Consider the following 19,439-nt stretch of genomic DNA (forward strand, 5'->3'; position numbering starts at 1 on the left):
TTTTGTTTTGGTCTATTAGCTTTCCTCCTTACTCTGTTAATATCAAGAACTATATAGTTAAATGATGGAATGTACATGGAATTCCAGGTTCTCAAAAACATTAGAATCAATACTTTGTATCAGCATTACTTCCCCATTTTCTTCCTATAAAGTATCCATTCATTCCCTTATCTTACACCAGTGGTTCCCAACTTTTTTTAACCCATTTCTACCCAGCCCACAGGAGCACACATTTCATCCATAAATTGTACCCCTCATACAAGCACAATGTTCATAATTAATATAGTTGCTGTTAGTTCAAATTTATATGTTCTTCAACTATTGAGCCATATCTGATACATAATTTAATTAACAGAAGCGAGTAGTTGGTGGTGCTTTTGCATCTGGTGTAGTATTCCTTCCTACCTGCCTGCCTTGCCAGCCCCATAAGGCATTCTCATACCTACCTTTTTCTGCCATTATTCAATTCTTTTTCAAGTACCCCTAAATGTCCTGGCAAGTGCCCCTGGGGGTACATGTACCCCAGGTTGGGAACCACTATCTGACACCATTGCATCAGTTCTCGATAAGTAGAGCTAAAGTGCATAATTGGTGCTGGTGTTCGCACTTTGACACACCTGGAGGCAGTGAGATCTTTAACATCACAAAGTATGGCATTGCATAGATTTTGCAGGAATATTACAACAGCATTTTCAAGAAGAACCAACACACTAGGAAACAGGAATTATTAAATAATTTCCAGCCTTTTCAGCTTCCAGGAGATGGTAGGTCACAATGCCGACACTATGATTTCAAATCACATTAAAATTAGAATTTGGAGAAGATATGGTAATACTGTGAAGCATGCTTTTAGGTGTACGTGTCCGAAGGGCTCTTGCTGGCTGGTGGTGTCTTCCAATGGCAGTAAAAGAACTGAGAAGTTAATATTCCAGTTCTCAGATGAAAGCTAATAGGGCTACTTTTCTGCAGCTGGAAAACCACACCTTTGGAAGAATACCATTCCTTTAAAGCAATTACTGGAGATATATGCTGGGATGCTAGAACACAGTCACAGAAGAGTCAAGAAAACAATAGGAGAAACATTCCATACTTTTGAAACAAAAGGACAGAGTCAGGCAGTATAAGCAGGGTTGGTTCAGCCATAAGTCCACCTGAACCAGTTGTTTCAGGCAAAAGATGGGGGGGGGCACCCATCTCTGTCTGCCTATTTACCTCCAGTGCTACTCCTTTCTCTTCCTGGACTGGAAAAGGAAAGAGGGGGGAGAAAGAGGGGGAAATGTTTATGAGAGTGCTGAGCTACAACATTGGAGAGTGCGAGGAACAGCTGGTGCATTCTTGGGTAAGGGGGGGCAAGCATTTGGCATGCTGCCTCAGGCATCAGGGAGGTTTTGGGCCAGCCCTGAGTAGAGGAGGTAATGATGGACATCATTCAATAATGGGCCAGTGAATGTCAAGCAAGCACCATCTCTACAGCAAAATGTTGACCAGTCGAAGTCAAACATGAAGCCCATAACCCTAAAACTAATGGTTTTTAACTTCTCAGTAATTATGGTTAGGATCAGGATCATTCCACCCATTTCAAAGGAGAGCATTTGCATATATTTCTCTCACTGAAATATGTGAGTTTAAAACATTTAACCTTGGCTTGGATCATGCCCGCATACCTTAAAAGAGACTAATTAATCTGTACGGAGGGAAAGCAAGTAAGAAAGAAATGAGCAGAGCAATTAACTGAATAACCTTGAAAATCCAACAGGTGGAGCAGAACCAGAAAAAGTAGTAGTTGAATGCCCCTTTCATAAATTAATGACACCTAAGCAGATGGCTGGGGGTGGGGGGTGGGGAAAATCCTGGAAAAGTTATTTGAACAACAATCAGACCATATATAGTCTGTTTCTCTGCCATACTGAGGTGTGATCGGAGTATTGTGACTGAAGAGATGGGAGCCAAGTCAAGATGTGCACCAGCTTCTCCCAAGCTTACGTTCTCCTTCTGAGTTGTTCACACTTGGCTTGGAGGGCGGGTGGGCTAGTAGTAACACCTACCCCCTTCAAGGTAAGGGGGAAGCATGTTCTATCAACCAAGTTGTTGATGCAGCAGATGAAGGGAGTAACCAAGAACAGATGGGCCAAGCACAGATGAAGGGAGCAACACTGTGTCCCACTGATCAGATGAATTCTAATCTCCTTCCTTGCCTATAACTCAGCCTGGACTAGCACTCTGATCCCAAAGCAACCTGCTGAAGGAAACCTATCACAGCAGAAGTGGCTTCTGTGGGAACTTCCAAGGCAGGTAAGGAATGGAGCTCAACTTAATTATTGGTCCCAGAAGTTGTGCAGTTCTTGAATTATGTCAGAAATGGTAGAAAGGCTCTTAATAAGTCAACAGGTAGCTTCCAGAACAATCCCCAATTTTAGCCAAATTATGCACTCCTAGAATTCTCTAAAAATAGTATCTAAAAGCCCAATCCTATTACAGAGCGCCACCATCATAGCCTGATCTGCATGCTATGAGCCAGCTGGGAACCAGAAAGCCCAGAAGGAGTAAGTAAAGACATTTTTTACTTACATTCCCATAGGCTGCCTGATCCCCAGTTGGTCCCTGCAGACCTATACCAGCTCGTTTGCTGGTGTTGTCTGAACAGCCTCAAGGGGCAAGTCTTAGTCGGGGGGGTAGGATCTGGTATGCCAGCTACCACTGAAATCCATCCCCATCCCACCTCTGAACTGGACCAGTCCCCACCCTGATCTGCCCCCAGTGGCAACTTACTGGTGACAGTGGAGGTTTCTGTGGGCCACTATTGCCTATGTGAGACCTCTGGGGCTTTGTGCTAGTGGGAGCAGCCTGCAGAATGGTGGGCCGGCTGCCATGCCAATGGCTTGGGCCTTACACTGTTGCATTGTGAGATCCAGCCTGAATAGGACTGGGCTGCTAGGAATGCATCACAAGAAGTCAGACCTCCAGCTGGCCTCTTAAAGCAGGGTCTCCAGACTTTTTGGCTAGAAGGCCACATCAAATATCTGGTGTGGTCTGGAGGGCCAGAAAAAAATTTAAATATAAAATTTAAATAAACAAGAGATGGAACTTAGATGAGTGAATCAATGAATGAATGGACTCCATTCATTCAACCTCTCTGGCCCTCAGAACACCCTCCAGACACACCAGACACAATCAGAGCATAGTTCTGGTCATCTTCAGCCAGAGGCTTTCAGGGGACAAGAGGTTTGGCTGCAGGCCAGAAAGAGGCTTGCTGTAGGCCGCATCTGGCCCCTGGGCCAGGGTTTGGAGACCCCTGTCTTAAAGCATTGAAAAATGCATCATCAAGAAAGAGAAAGGAGCTGGAATATAGGGTTTCTCTTACCCCTTTTTGATGAGTTGATATAGTATTCAGAATTTAATTGGTCACTGTTGATATTTTAAGATTCAATTATAGCAGGGGTGCCCAAACCCCGACCCTGGGGCCACTTGCGACCCTTGTGGACTCCCAATCCGGCCTGCGGGGAGCCCTCAGTCTCCAATGAGCCTCTGGCTCTCTGGAAACTTGCTGGAGCCCACACTAGCATGACGCAACTGCTCTCAGCGTGACAGCCAACTTTCAACCTCTCATTTGAGCTGTGGGATGAGGGCTCCCTCCACTGCTAGCTGCTTCATGTCTCTGATGCAGCAGCAGCAGCAAAAGAAAGGCTGACAGTTTTGTGCAAGGTCTTTTATAGGTCTTGAACCAGGGGTGGGCAAACTTTTGACTTTGGGGATCCTGGACCTTTAACAATTGTGTAGGAGAGGGAATTTCAGCAGGTGCAACTTGTCATCTCACAGATAACAAGCTGTACTTGCTGAAATTTCCCTCTCCTACACAATTGTTAAAGGTCTAGGATCCCTAAAGTTGAAAGTTTGCCCACCCCTGCCTTGAACTATAGCAAGACCTTCATTCATTCATATAAGTTCCATCTCAAATATATTCATTTATGTAAATTTATTCAAATTTGAAATGTAAATTAATTATCTTTTTCTGGCCCCCTCTTACCAAAAAGTTTGGACACCCCTGAATTATAGTGTGAGCATATATATACCAGAATGTGATATTTTATGTCATCGTTGCTGGCTTGATTTATTTGCCCTTTAAATATGCATATTGTGTTTTCATAGAATTCCCTTAAAAGAAATCTCCAGCATGAAAATGCTTTGGGAATAATGAACACCCACATCAATGCTGTCAGAATGTGTGTGTGTGTGTGTGTGTGTGTGTGTGTGTGTTTTCTTATCCCCAACCCAACAAATTTGCTAGGCATTAAGCTTGTCTGAAAAAAATATCAGTCATGAAAAATAAACCATATAAGTTTAAAAAGTGATACATACGATTTGATTTTTCCACACAATCTCTTCAGGAAAGGAAGTGAACATATATCAAACTTATTCATGTTTTCCTAGAAACAGAAGATATACTATTAAGTCATAGGGTTATAGATCTATTTCCCAACACAAGCATTTGAAACAACTTTGGCAATGGGAGGTAAATAATAAAGACGGATATTTTAACAAACAATTCTGCTCACGGACTATGAACAGTATTAATGCTGTACACTGAGAGAAAGTCCTACTGAACTCAGTGGGATTTATTTCTGAGGAGACATGCATTTCCACTTTGTAGGGCTTTTCTGTAAGGCAGAGATTCCTAAACTGCACCATGGTGCCCTAGGGTACCACAGTGAATTCACAGGGGAACCACGGGATTTTTCCAGAAGTTCCAGCTGTGTGCAGGCCCTACAGAACTGTAGGGGTGCTGCAAAAGAATTAATGCAATGTTAAAGGTGACCAGGGTAAGTTTGGGAATGGCTGCTGTAAGGTATCTTAAAAAGATTAAGAATGTAGTGGAAAGTATTTCTGGGCCATAGGAGCTGAGCAACTAATACCAATCTCACACTATGGAGGACAATTCACCCCCCACCTGGACACAAATTGTCACTCTAAGCCAGGGGTGTCCAAAGTTTTTGGCAGGAGGGCCACATTATCTCTCTGACACTGTGTCAGGGGCCGGGGAAAAAAAATAAAATTTAAAATTTGAATAAATTTACATAAATTTTCATAAATGAATATATTAAAGATGAACTTATATGAATGAATGAAGGTCTTGCAATAGCTCAAGGCCCATAAAAGGCCTTGCCGCTGCTGCATCACAGACATGAAACAGTAAGCAGTGGAAGAAGCCCTCATCCCACAGCTCACACGAGCGGTCAAACAGTCACCTTCATGCTGACAGCAGTTGTGTTGGGCCAGTGTGGGCTCCAACAAATCTCCGGAGGGCAGAGGCTCATTGGAGACTGGGGGCTCCCTAAGGGCCGCATTGAGAAGACTCGAGGGCTGCAAGTGGCCCCAGGGCCGGGGTTTTGGCACCCCTGCTCTAAGCTCCACAGGCAAGGAAGAAGGACCAAATCCTATCCAATTTTCCAGTACCAGTGCAGCCATGTTAATGGGGCATTCGCTGTATCCTGAGGTGAGGAGACAATCATGGAAGCCTCCTTTAGTTAATGGAATTTTTGTTCCCTTTCCTCAAGGCTGCATTGTGGCTGCACAGGCACTGGAAAGTTGGATAGGATTGAGCCCTAAGAACCTAATTCTATCCAACTTTCCAGCACTGCAGCCCTGAGGTAAAAACGTCTTACTTTGAGGAGAACTCCATGACTGTTCCTCCTCTGCAGGATGCAGTGCATGGCTGCATCAGCACTGGAAAGTTGGATAGCACTGGAGCCTGAATTATACAAGAGATTTGGGAAGAACTCAAACTGCATCCAAAGGAGAAGACAACATGCAATGTTGGTAAGTATCCCTACTGAGAGGGACAGAGACAGCAGTATGAAGACTGGATATTTGCCTTCCTGGACCATGTATCCAGGACATGATGGAGAGGTTGCTGAGACTCATCAAATCCAGTGACCACTATCCATTCCTGCCTTCCCATGTATGAACAAATGATACTGCAAGAAGCAGTCCTGGAAGGATTTCAGGAGACTGGGAAACGAAGTGAAAACATTGGAGGCACAAGTGGTGTTTTCATCTCTCCTTCCTGTAGAAGGTCAAAACACAGCAAGGGAAAGCAGGATGCTGGCAATGAACAGTTGGCAAAGATGGTGATGCCGGGAACACTTTGGTTTTTTGGACACCATGAAGGACTCCTGGCAAGAGATGGACTGCACTTCACAAGGACTGGGAGGAATGCATTTGGCAAGAATTTTGCAAGCCTCATCAGGAAGGCTTTAAACTAAATGCAAAAGGACTGGGAGGAAAAATACACAGGACCAAATACAAATATATTATTTGCTCTTATGGTATTATTTGCACCCTGCTAACTGGGCAAAGAGGCACCTTTTAAAGTCTCCTCCTCTTACATTTGACAGAGGGAGAGTAACTGTCCCTATTCACCCCAGCATAGTGTCTTTTCCAGTGGCCATTCACTGGTCTATCTTCTTTTCTATCTATCAGGAATATTTATGAATTGAAAATGCCAGTGATTTTGGATTCATGATGAACTTACATTTTCTTTTGAAAACAGTCAATGCAGAGGGTCTTTGGGTTTGAATCAGGACTATGGTGGGGGAGGGGGTTCCTTGGACACACTCTCTCTCTCTCTCTCTCTCTCTCTCTCTCTCTTTGTGTTCATATGAGAGAGAGAGAGAGAGAGAGAGAGATTAGAATTGGGATGATGGCAGGGGCAAAGAGTTAAAAGTCCCATACACAGCCCATCTTATTTCTAAGAAGCTGAGGTCTCATAGTTGGTGTATGTATTATCTTTCCATGGGGATGACACTGCAAAACTAATCCTGGATACTCAACTACCACAAGCATCCGAAGTTGGAGAAGGTATTATTCTTCTGTTACCTCTAGCTACCACATTCCAAGTTATGCCATAGAGTTTCTTGAGAAAAGTGCAATGATGAAAAGTTTCTCCCATTTTCAGAAGTGTGCACACATGGTTTTGACGGAAAATTTTAAAAAAATATATATATTAAAAAACTGACATCCTTGCCCATGAAGATATAACCCAAGGGATGAATTTCAAAAGTCCCCTAGGCTGTTCCGGATTTTTGGCAGCCTGAAACCTTGGAGCTCTGAGCTTTGCAGCTTCAGACTGAGTCATGACAATCTGCATTGTGAGAAGCCTTTGAAGTTAACATAGCTTGAGATAAGAAAGGCAAGTCATTCTGGGGGGGAGGGGGGAGATCCTACTTTAAATAAGTATAAAGAACTGCATTTCTTCCACTCATTGACATACTTATGTTTCTGTTCCAGAACCACCATTCAGAGCGTGATACCATAGTCTTCCGAGACTGAAGGATGCCAAAGCAATGTTTAAACTTAATCGTGAGTTGCCTTTTAAGACTTTTCCTACCGTTTGGCTTTTTCATTTTAAAGTAGCTTCACTCTGAAGTTGAACATCAAACACTTCACATTTCCAGCAGTCACACTGGCCAGCGTCAACCAAAACATCTTTGCTGCTGGCTCCACCAACTGGTTAGATGAAAACTAACTCCCTGTAACCTGTGCGGCAATGCAGCAGTGCCAGTGAGGAACCTGCTGTATCCCACACAATAATTTGGCCTCTGGAGCCTCCTTTGGGCAAGGAAAGGCCCCTGCCAGCCTGGTGGATCTAGTTGGACCTGCAACAGCTATATAGCTGGTGCAGGTCCATGGATTAGAATTTGGTGGACGCCCAAATTATCATGGCCAAAGTGTCACTTCACAGAGCACCTTTCAGCTTGACAGAAGGCGCACTGATGAAACGGTGACAATTGGGCTCGCCTATATCTTGAAAATATGATCGAGATTTGCATGTTTTCTCTTCTGGCATTTGCAACTAATGAATTCCTACATGAAACCAAGCTACTTATTTCTGGCCATCATCTGCTTAGTATCATCACTTCCTGCTGTCACTTTCGACCCTCAGCAGGTGCCATGAATTTAGCTCTCTGCATGAAATGAGTTAGACACCCCTACCTAGACATTATGGCAGATATAGAGATTGCGTGGCTTCATGAGACAACACACAAAAAGCCCAGTGACTCTCTGGTGGTAGATGTTTTTTTACTACCACTGTAACCACCACAGGGCAACCGCCAATACCATGGAATAAAAGCATCACCTGAAAAGACACAAAAACCCAGTCCTGTTCTTCACCTACCCACCCACCCTTTGCTGCTGCCATTACAGAGGAACCAAAATAGCTACCACTGCATGGGGGTGGGGGGAGTTGTGGAGGCAACAATTGTTCCCTTACCTGGGGATAAGCCTCTGAGGCATGGGGCAGGCGTCTACTCAGACCTGCACTAGCTAAATAGCTGGCATAGGTTCACATGGACCCATGTTGTGGGATCAAAGCAGAGAAAGGGATTAGGATTCAGTAGCCGCCTCTGCCATTGAACCTGCCCCCTTCTCAAACCCAATCCACCCATCCCGTCTCGCACCGATCGTCCCCATCACTGCATCATTTTATCCTGCCTGCCCCATTCCACTTTGCCCACTTGCTTCCATCACTTGCTTCCATCAGGGGTGGCATACAGTTGCTCTGGAGTGTGCAGGAAGGCCTTCTGGCTGGCACTTCAGCAGTGTGCAGCTTAAGGTGCTGCCAGAGCTCCTTTTACGACTGGTATTGACTGCTTTATGGCAGTCGGCACCAGTGGAAGAGGGGCACCACCATCATCCAGCCCAGGTAGGATTAAGATAGTTAAGGCCAGGTAGTTAAGCTCTCTTCAGTTGCTCTTAAACTAGGAAGACTCTACCCAGATACGGGGGAATGAGAGTGCTTAGCACAAACCCTGCTCACCATGTGGTTAGTGCTTGTCTGCAGAGGCAAGTCCTGAACACAAGGACACCCAGATGTGTGCTAGGCAGTGCGTTGGTGCCAGGGGGCATGGCTCTCTCCTGTACCTGTAGCGTGCTCTCTCCTGTACCGAAGAAGATGCTTAAGGTATGGGAAGATGTATACATGATGTGTCTGCCTCCCTCTTAAATTTTAAGTAAGTTGTTGCAAAAAAGAGAACAGTTATTTTGATTATATCGAACAGAATAGAGAAAGCTCATGTTCCTTCACCTGCTTCTACACCTGAGCTGAAAATGCTTATTTACAATGTATGGTTTATTGCCTTGGCATCACTGTTTGGGATTAACCTAGGGGCTAATTAGAAATCTGCATTTTGTTTAGTTCTGTGACCAGCTTCACAGTAAGAAGCTGAAAAGAAACAATGCCATAATTCTTGGCAAACAACAAAATCATTAGCACCACATTCAAATACCCGGAGAACATTGGAAGCAAACTTTTATAGCTCAGCTGAAAGAGAATGCTGAAAGCATATCTAGCCAGCAGGAGAACACATTTTTGTGGCTGCCAGGCAAAAAGAAATCAACACAGTTGGATTGCAAACACCCTCTTTGAATGCTTCTCAGTTTTGCAAGGACCTGGTGAATATTTAGATGCAGAAATGTTATATAGGAATTTGTTGTCCATATAGTTTCCCTAAAGCCAAATCCGAACACAATACTGGACAGGATCGTGTTCATGGATCAGTCCAGAAAAAGTTACAGTTTTCATTTAAATGTACTATAGCATCTCCTTGGGTTTACTAAACAACATGGTTTAGTGAATCCCTGCTAACTGGACAAAAAGGCACCTTTTTAGCATGGGGAGAGCAACTGTCCCTCTTTACCCCAGTATGGTGTCTTTTCCAGTGGCTGTCTCTTCTCCTTCTCTTTTTAGTCTGTAAGCCCTTTGGGGACAGGGAGCCATTTACTGATTTCTTTTGCTATGTAAACAGCACTGTAAAGTACTTTTTGTTGAAAACCAGCATATGAATATTTATCATCATCATAATTAATTCGTTGATGATGATGATGATGATGATGATAATGCAAAATTGTTATGTCAGAAGTGTCAAAAAAGTTAAGCTGATCAGATTCTTCATCAACATAAAAAAGACAGTTGTAAGAAAAAGTGACTAGATCTTCACCTCAACGGGCAGAAACATTGAGGATGTGTTGTCTTTGTGCATTGTTATCCAGAAAATTAAATATTCTTTATATGCATCCAAGACTAGAATAAAGGAAGATGAGAAGGAAGGGAGGAAGTAGAAGGCAATGGATTCTTACTAAGGAAGGATGCAGACTATTATTCAGCAGAGCTCTGGGTTTCCTATAATTACCTTCCCTGACATTTTCACCATTCTCCTTTTTCCTTTGATATATATTTTCTTCTCTCTGGTCCTCATTTCTTTCTCTTTTTGTTGTTATCTTTTTTTCTTCTCCCTAATGGTGGTTGTTTTCCTCGTGCAGCACTAAAAAGTAGCTTTCATCATACTTAATATTCACTCCAGAACATTTGATATTCATCTGGGCTCAGAATGACCCAATTCTGATTAAGTGCAATCATAATGAAAAATATCCTTTTAGAGGCTCTTTCTTACCCGGATCTCGGCTGCAGTCATTCTTTTGGACTTCTTTATAGCCACATTCAGCCCCTCCTAGAGCAGTAAAAGAAAGCAGTTCACCATTCAGTGTATTATTGCTCTCCTCTATTTCAAACAATTTCTACATTTTTAAGGGTAGCTATGGCATGAAAAGATAGACTGTGTTGACAGAGCACAACATCAATTATCTCTTTCCGAATTCACCATCAATTATGTGATCACCTTCCATGACATTCCATTTGTAAGCGCTCATTTATTTAGCTGTAAGGCCTCATTTATTTTCTCGCAAGGAGTATAAATCTGTTTAAGGCCTAAGATTCATATCCAAAGTATACTTTGTTATCTGCAGCAAGCAAACTTCTGTTTGGCCTGGTTCACAGTTCAAAGTTTGGGATATGTTTACAAGAGTCTGCGCTCAGCATCCCTTGCATTCTGACTGTCTTATAGTCTGGATGGATGTCTTCCTCTTTGGAAAAAGAACCAGGATCCAGAGCCCTCCAGTGGACCTTTGGTAACTGTGGGGGATCTGTTCCCGGACCCTCCCCCCATGGATGCCAAATCAAATTAAATCCATCAGGAGGGGTGCAATGGCAATTGGAAGTCCCCTTCCAAAGCTTCTGGGAGGGCTTTGAGGCACAGGGAGGTCACACACAAACTCCCCATGCCTCAGAACACCTCCCAGATGTTACGGAAGGTTGTTTTCTGGGAGGTCCTTGAGGCCCACTAGATCTGGGCTCAGCTCCCACGTTGAGTGAAATCCATAGGTGCTAAGTTCGTGGATAAGGTGGGACCACTGTACTTTATTTACGTAAAATATTTATATTCCACCTTTCCCCTCTCCATCAGTAGGCATCCAAGGCAGTTGACATCAGAATTTAAGAACAACAATAAAATACCTATTACAGGTATGCACTGCTTAATGGTGGAGATACGTTCTGCAAATGCTGATTGCAACCCATTGTTGCCCAGACAACTGCTAATTGTACCAGGCCATGCCCCAGAATGCCTTGCAGCCCCCCCTGTAGCACTGATCAGGCCAGTAGAATAATGGTCGGCAACATCATTTGGGCATGGCTGATATACTGTTCCAGAAGAAACTAGCATGGGAGAGTTTCACAAGCTCTAGATGCAGAAATAATTTGAGCATTTCCCCCATATGAGTTCTTTGTCAAATATCACACTGATAAGTACAAATCAAATTGCATGCTGAAGATGTAACACTATACACATACATATATTATACCTAGGAAATACTGCAAGCCATATTCTGGTTTATAGCTGGAGCACTAAAATATTACACTTTTTAAAAAATCTCATAAATGGGCAAAATAGCTAGCCAAGAAAGTTGTGCAAGATGGATTGACAAAATGAAATGGTTTATATTCTTTGTTTTTTATCTCTAGAGGGGTCAGGGTGACATTGCACATCTCTGCGGAACAGAGGAGCTACTGGAATTTGTCTATGGGATGTCGTTTTGGGACTTTACTTACATCCAAATGTAACCTGTTTATATAATTTGTTTTTCTGGAACTATAAAGAGCCCCAGAAAGCATGACAGAACTCATCTGCAGCTCTTCACCCCCTTCAAGGGGTTAAAATGTTAAATCCCTGGTCCCAGCCCTATCTGGATCAGTCCCAACCACCAAAAGAATACTAAAGCCCAGGTAAAGTGGCAGGCTAGCTGAGTTCAACGGGAACCTGCATGGGGGCTGGTTCTTAATCTGCTAACGTCTCTAGGTTCTTGTCAACAGTTTCACTGGCCTGTAACAACCGTCAGGCACAGTGTTCAGAGCAACACTGGCCTGTGACAACTGCCAGAGAAATGTGAATTGTTTACACATCTTCCTTTCATCCATTACTCTTGCTCATGCACAGCTCGCTCCTCTTGACAGCCTCTGTGAAAGCCCCAGTTTATGCTTCACCTTTAAGCGTTCATCAAGAGTCTTGGACACAACATGGCTTTAACCCATTTTTACAGGGCCCACAGGTGTACACATTTGGTCCCTGTTGAATATATGCAGAAATGACTTAACTGAGGAATGGCTATTCCAATCTCAAATTAGCAGACTGCATATGCAACTTCTTCTTGTTTTCTTTCACCCTGTTCAGCCTCATCACATCACACTCGCTGCTCAAAAGTCCTCATTAACCTATTTAAATCCTTAAACAGAGACAACCTGTTGCGAATAGTAAGGTTTCATAAAACTTGTGAAACTTCCATCTTACAATTCTCAAACCTTTTCATTTTTGGGTTTTTTTAAGGAGGCTATGCTGGTCCGAATAAAAATATGGTGTTTGTTTTTTTAAGAAGAGTTGCTCTTAAAAAAGTTTTTTTTAAAAGAAAAAGTTTAAAAAGTTAAAAAGTTTTTTTAAGAAGAGTTGTTCTTCTTTAAAAAGTGCAGTGTACATTTAAGAAAATCCAGTGAGAATCTGTGAACAGCCCACCAGGTAGTGTGATGGATGGCCCAATCCTACTGGCGCCTAGTGGTGCTAGAAGAAGTGCTTCCAGCTGCCGCAAAAGGTGACAAGCCAGAGCGCATAGCCTGGCTGTCGTCACATGCAGTGAGCAGCCAGCTGTGCATACCAGTGGCCACCAGATGCTCACCAGCACAGGTAAGTATGCACAAGGGGTGTGGGAGGGAGGTGGGGGTGGAAGGAATGGGTTGATGATGGGGCTGGGATGAGGGCAGAAGGAAGTGGGAAGGGGGTCAGTTTGGCAGCAGTGGTGTCCACTGAATTCTAACCCTCTTCCTGGCCATGATACCCCCAACCCAGGTCAATGCCGAATCCTCCCTCCATGGGAAAAAGCAGGCACCACATTGGTGCCTCCGCATTGCTGCACAGGAAGTTAGAGCAGATTGGTTTGCACATGGTAAATATCTTGGATATGTGTTGAGCCCCCATGGACAGGCTTGCTACTGTGTCTTTTGAACCATGTACTTTTCCGTTCTCAGCGGCCATGGAAGGACCTCCCTTCCTTTCCAGAACCTGGGCAACTTGAAGAGATTTGCATCCTGGGTACTTTGACAGACTGGATATAGAAGGGGCTTTTCTTTCCTACGCTAGCATAGCCTGAAGCCTTTCACACACAGTACAGCAAGAGAGCCTGAACAGTCTATATTTAATCAACATGGAATTCCTGAAGCCCAAGGGAGCAGCAAGCAAGTGTAAGCGCAATGTCAACAAGGGAAGTTGCTTGCCGTATCGAGTTCACTGCTGGGTTTCCCAAAATAGCAATGCCTTTGCATTCCAAGTGACCACTGTGTCAACATTGTTTTCTGGGGATAAAATCCCGCTTGTTATAGTAATTATTTCTGACATCACTCAAAACAAATTAATTAACTGGAAAGTATCAGGGTCAAAAAATTAAAAGGAAGAAATCTGAGATGCAGAGTAGCTGCAGCAGAGAAATCTTCCAAATGAGAGTATTTTTATCTGGGAAAGTTAATCTTGACATGTAGCTAGTTTCCTTCTTATTTTTCTTTAAAAAATTTTTTTTAATTTTCATTCCCTAGCTTTAGTGCTAATTAAAACGGTGGCTCGCCAACATTATATGTCCCAGAACATGTCATTCTAGCTTCTGCATGACACTGGCTCACACATCATTGCCAGAGGTGTTTGTTTTTGTTGATAACACATAAAAACACAAAACACTGCATTCTGGTGATTAAGATATTTTCCAGAAATTAAAATAGATTACTTTTACACCTAGAAATAATACTGTGACTGCACCTGCTGACACTATATCACCTATATCACCTACCTAGTGCACTTTTAAAGCATTTAAAATTAATAAAAATGAAAATGTGGAATGATATCTTGAAATGAAAACACATAACACCACTTTCTGCCTTTTTCATATTTTTCAAATCATGAAATCTGCCAAAAAAACACAAAACCATTTTCAAACACCTCTAATCATTGCTTCACATTGTATGTTCTTATAGCTGAGTCTAAAAGTACGAACGCATGGCTCACATCTAGAGTCCTTGTAATACACTTTCTAATATTTACAAAACGTATAGGATGTCAAGGAGGAATAGGAGTGTTGCAACCTGCATATGCAGTACTGAGTCAAAGCATAGCAGTATCACATTTTGGTAACCAACAAGGGCATAGCATACTACCTGTTTCCCCCATTCTCTATTTTCCCTATCATGCTATAGTCAACCTTCTTTGCTCCCTCAACTCTTAGTTCTAGATACAAATTTCCTTTTGCGTTCCCATCAGTCAAATTGATCAGAAGGATTTCTTACCACCTACACTGATCTACTGTTCCACCCTGTTCTGTGGAACAAACATCTCCCCAGTTCAGTATATGAGAGCTATGCTCAGTCATTCCAGTTTTTTCCCCCCTGAGCTTTGCACATCTGATTGTATATACCTTATCCTTATTTTCTCTTACCACTTTCAGTCTTATCACATCATACCTGCTGTTTGAAAGTTCTAAAATTAATCTTCCTATTTAAATACTTAAATAGAGACAAGCTATAGCAAACAGTAAGGTTTCATAAAACTTCCAAAGCTCAAACTTTTTCATTTGGGGTTTTTTAAGGAGATTATGCTGGCCTGGATAAAAATACATTTTTATTTTTTTTAAGAAGAGTGGCTCTGAGCACATGCAGAGTACATTTCAATAGAATCCGGTGAGCATCGGCAAGCAGACCACAGTACATACAGGGGATTAGCTTCCAGATCAGGCAGTGTGACGGACGGCCCAGTTCTATCGGTGCCTAGTACTGCTGGAACATGTGAAACTTCCATCCTATTTATGTCTTCCAATGCTCAAATGTTTTCATTTTTTTTAAAAGCTGATCAGAATGAACATATGGTATCATTTTTTAAGAATGGCTTTGAGCATATGCAGAGTGCATTTCAATAGTATCCAGCAAGCATCTGCAAACAGCAAACAGTACACTGTTTCCCCCTAGCTTGGGCTTTGCACATATGACTGTATACACAATGTCCTGGCTCACAATCTCCTCCCTCCCACCCACTCCATTTTGCAGTGGAAAAACTGCATGGCAGGAGCCATCATGCATAAGTTATGAAAGCCAGCACACAAAAGTGCAAAGCATTCAGAGAAAAATATAATGGAAGGGAGGTCTACAAGTGCACTCCTTCCTCACAGAAAGAGACTCAGCAGCCAGTTAATATATGAACTGGGCCACAGGCTCGAGTATTAAAGAGCATTTTGCTGACATGATCTCAGTTGGCAAATGATAAGAATGAACAGCTGGGATTTGCCAGTTATGTCATGACACAGGCTGCTGTAACCAGGCAAAGCCAAGTTCTATTGAAAATTCTTTGCTTCTTCTTTAAGGCAGCTGCTGTGTTTTAGTCCGTCAAATGTTTGCTTGCTTGGTATAACATCTGATCCTGACAAATGTCACATCAAAGTCGGAGAAAGAATCACAAAGCGAGTGAGATATCTCTTGCCAGAAGCTAAGGAGGAAAAGAAAAGTTCTTTTGCCACTTGAGTAATTTGTATTCCTAGTCTTTTGGATGGCCTGGATAGCAGAGATCAGATAAACACAGAGTCCGTTGGCAAATACAAAGAGATTGTACTGCAGATGCCTGGAGCTGTCCACAAGAATTAGACACTGTGGCTCTCATGGTACAAGCATAGCTTCAATGTGCCTTTAAATAACTTTGGTCAATATATCTCAATATCGTCCTTATGGATTAACATGCCCATGAGTTGCAGACATTTACTTTCAATGCAAAGAACAAGCCAAGCTGTTTCTAATATTAGCCTTCTCCATCATTTTGTCCAGGGGCTGGCTTTGGCAATCTAGGGTACAACAAAGGCCAGCCCATCCATGAAGGGAATTGCATGGCTTGCTTCCAACGCTGCCTCAGATCTGCCACATCTGCACCATTAAAAAAATAATAATATTCAGCTGCTTACTGTGCTCCATGCACGGTTTCTTCTGTTGCAGAAGTGCAGGGCTTCTCAATTTGATTTAAAGGGATCATGCAAACGAAAGAACTTCTTCATTCTTGAAGTCTAGTAAATCAAAGAGGAAGTCCTGCATTTCTGTGTTTGAAGAAACTGTACCCAGAGCAAGGAAAGGAGTTGAGTAATCCACTTTTCACTTGATTTTAGACAGTGGAAAGCGGATCAGTGCCGACTGCTTCCATGGCAGGTTGGAGGGAAGTAGTGGCGATGGCACTCAAATGAAGGCCACCCCGAATCCTCCACTTTCTCGCCCTCCTGACATCTGCCAATGATGTAGCCTGCACCACCTCACTTAATGAATGGGCTGCCACTAATGCCTGGGATTGAATCCAAGACCTTCTGCATGCCAACAAACTGCACTACTATTGAACTACAGACCCTCCGTATGGTGGCAGCCCCCTTTGAGGAATTCGTCCTCCACATATCTTAATCAGAGTCGCATTCTCTCTGACCATGAAGATGCTATTTAGGAACCAATGGAACCTTTGATAGACTTGTCCCTCAATGAATTTGTCTTGCTTCTTTCAAAAGCCATCCAAGTGAGCGACCATCCAATCAGCAGTTTAAGGACTGCATCCTGACAGGAAGCAGCAACGTTTCTTACATGCTTTGCATTTTTGAGGTTCTCCAAAGAGTTTGCACACTCAGTGCTGCGAAGCCATTCCACCCCCTACCCAGATGGAGATGATGTTAAATAAAAATGGGCTATTTCCATGACAATTTGCAGCTGAAAGTACACCATGCAGTAAAGAAAATGTCCTCCATCAGGCAACAAACCTTGCACAGATGCTGGGAAAATGGCCACCTGCAATTTAAGTGGGTAAACAATATATCTGAAAAACTGACAGGGCTGGAACAAACAGTTATCTGCATTCAAGTTTTGTTTCCATGCTTGACAGGTGATTCAGCTGACATTTGCAGGCTCCCAACACAGAAATGATTAATCAAATTATAAACTGGAGATGCAAATGTGACGGCTTTGTGCATCTACGTCCATGAGTGCATATTCAATTGCTGGCCCTGCAATTTATCTTCACTCAGGACAGCCTGTCACAGAACAGTTCTCAACCAGGCATCAGGTACTTTGTATTCTGAAGTAGAGCACTTTGTGTTTTCTGAGGTTGAGCCCATGCATACAGCTTGCCTGCTTGACATAACATAGATAAAATGTGGGACTTGGACCAAGTTGACAAAAGTTCAAAAACCCTATTGAGCCATGTCCTTGGATGACCTTGGATCTCTCTCTGTTTCTTAAGGTCACACTAGACAAGATGGTGGCAAATCCATGATTCCCCCTCCCCTTTTATTTCAAATGCAATCACAGGAAGGGACAATTCAGTTTGGGCCATGGCTGTATTTACCATGGCAAAACATATAGGCACCTGCATGATACTTCTGTGTTTTGCCCTGTGGGAGAAGTACCAGTTTTTGGGGAAGGACTTCAACTGGGAAAATGGCATAGGGAAAAACAGATTAACCACAACCCTACAGACCTGTTAGCAGAAGTTAAAAACACATGTAACATGACTACACAAGCAATCGTGTGTAGGGATCCTGCATCAAATCTAACAGCATGTCTATGTAATTCAATTAGGAAAGATGACTGAGGCAAAAGTTAAGAACTGAACTCGAGAACTGAAACGGTTTTGGTCTGGCTCAAGAACTGCCCCCATAAGCCCATGAAAAGGTTGTGTTGTGAGTGTGAGTGTGTTAGCATAGTAACACACTCACAACCCAATCTCATCATGGACATATAGTGGCAGCTCTTGTGATCTGCTGCCATAAGTTCTGGTATGATGTTGCAAAAGGCACACAGTTGTCATGCACTGTTGGACTGCTGGTGCAAATGTCCGGAAGCCTCTTGCACTTGCCAATGGCTCACAGAGGCTATGCTGGAGCAGGTTGTGGGCAGTTTGGGGGAGGATTAGGGAGGATTGGAGTGGGACAATTTGAGGGTGGGTGGATCTGAGCGACAGCAGCACATACCAGGATTCTATTCCTCTTTTCCCAGTTCAACATTCCCTCTGAGGCTCCTTGGCCTTATGCCAGCTAAATAGCAAGCTCTTGACTTGCACAGGAGGTAGCAGCATTGAAGGGTGCTGGGCAAAAGAGCCAAGCTGCCTTTCTTCCTAGGAGGGAGGGAGGGAGGGAGGGAGAGAGAGAGAGAGAGAGAGAGAGAGAGGTTTCTGCCCAATTTCTCGGGCTCAAGAAGGTTGTTTGACCAGCCTGCACTGACTTCAACAGTTTGGTAGTGCTCAGGGAGAGAGGATAGGAAAAGCCAGAAAAGGGGTATTACCATCCAGCTTACCAAACTGGCACAGTGGTTTTTGAATGGAGGCTGGAATGCATGCATCTCCCATCATCTTGGTTAGTTCACATCTCTAACCTAATATACCTCACAGGGTTGTTGTGAACATAAAACAGAGGCAAGCATGCATGCAACCTCTGTGCTCCTTGGAGGAAGAGCAGTATAAACATGGAAGGAAGAAATGAACAAGCAATGGAACAAAGGCCATGTGCAACCATATAGAAAACTACCCAAAGTGGAGAATCATCTGGCCCCATAATACTGCTCCTTGCTGAAGTTATGCAAGTCTACAATTAGTCGATGTCAGGATGGATGACCACCTGGAAAGCTTGTGAATTCCATGATGGAAGAAGGGCAGAAACAAATATAATAAATGAAATAAATAAGCCAAAGCTTAGGCCGCAAACATCAATTGCTTCCAGAAGGGTAGCTGTGCTACTGGTGCAGCAGGGTCTTGTCGCACTTTAAAGACCAACAATCTGCATCCAAAGAAGTGGACTGTAGCCCGAGAAAGCTTCTGCTGAAATAAATGTGTTAGTCTTTAAGGTACAACAAGAAACTTTAACTGATTTGAATGCTAGCTTAACCAGCCAAAGATTTAATCAGAGAATAAAATGTACTCACTGATTAATAGATGAGTCTGGGATGGAAGCACAAAATACTTTACAGAAATGCTGGCTCTGGTTTTGTCTCCATGGACAAAATCCCATGAAAAATA

The 19,439-nt window shown here is 43.1% G+C and overlaps 1 protein-coding gene across 1 annotated transcript in view; it reads right to left on the minus strand.

Moving 5' to 3' along the window:
• Nucleotides 1–19,439, minus strand: part of LOC136651242 (putative tyrosine carboxypeptidase MATCAP2) — a 158,795-nt gene that overhangs the window by 106,597 nt on the left and 32,759 nt on the right. Inside the window, exons 6-7 of the mRNA XM_066627464.1 lie at nucleotides 10,449–10,505; nucleotides 4,357–4,424 (exon numbers count right to left, since the gene is read on the minus strand). Coding sequence (XP_066483561.1) covers nucleotides 4,357–4,424; nucleotides 10,449–10,505 — 125 coding nt within the window. The remainder of the gene's footprint in view (nucleotides 1–4,356; nucleotides 4,425–10,448; nucleotides 10,506–19,439) is intronic.

This window comes from Tiliqua scincoides, chromosome 5 (assembly GCF_035046505.1).
Source record: "Tiliqua scincoides isolate rTilSci1 chromosome 5, rTilSci1.hap2, whole genome shotgun sequence".
Taxonomy (NCBI): domain Eukaryota; kingdom Metazoa; phylum Chordata; class Lepidosauria; order Squamata; family Scincidae; genus Tiliqua; species Tiliqua scincoides.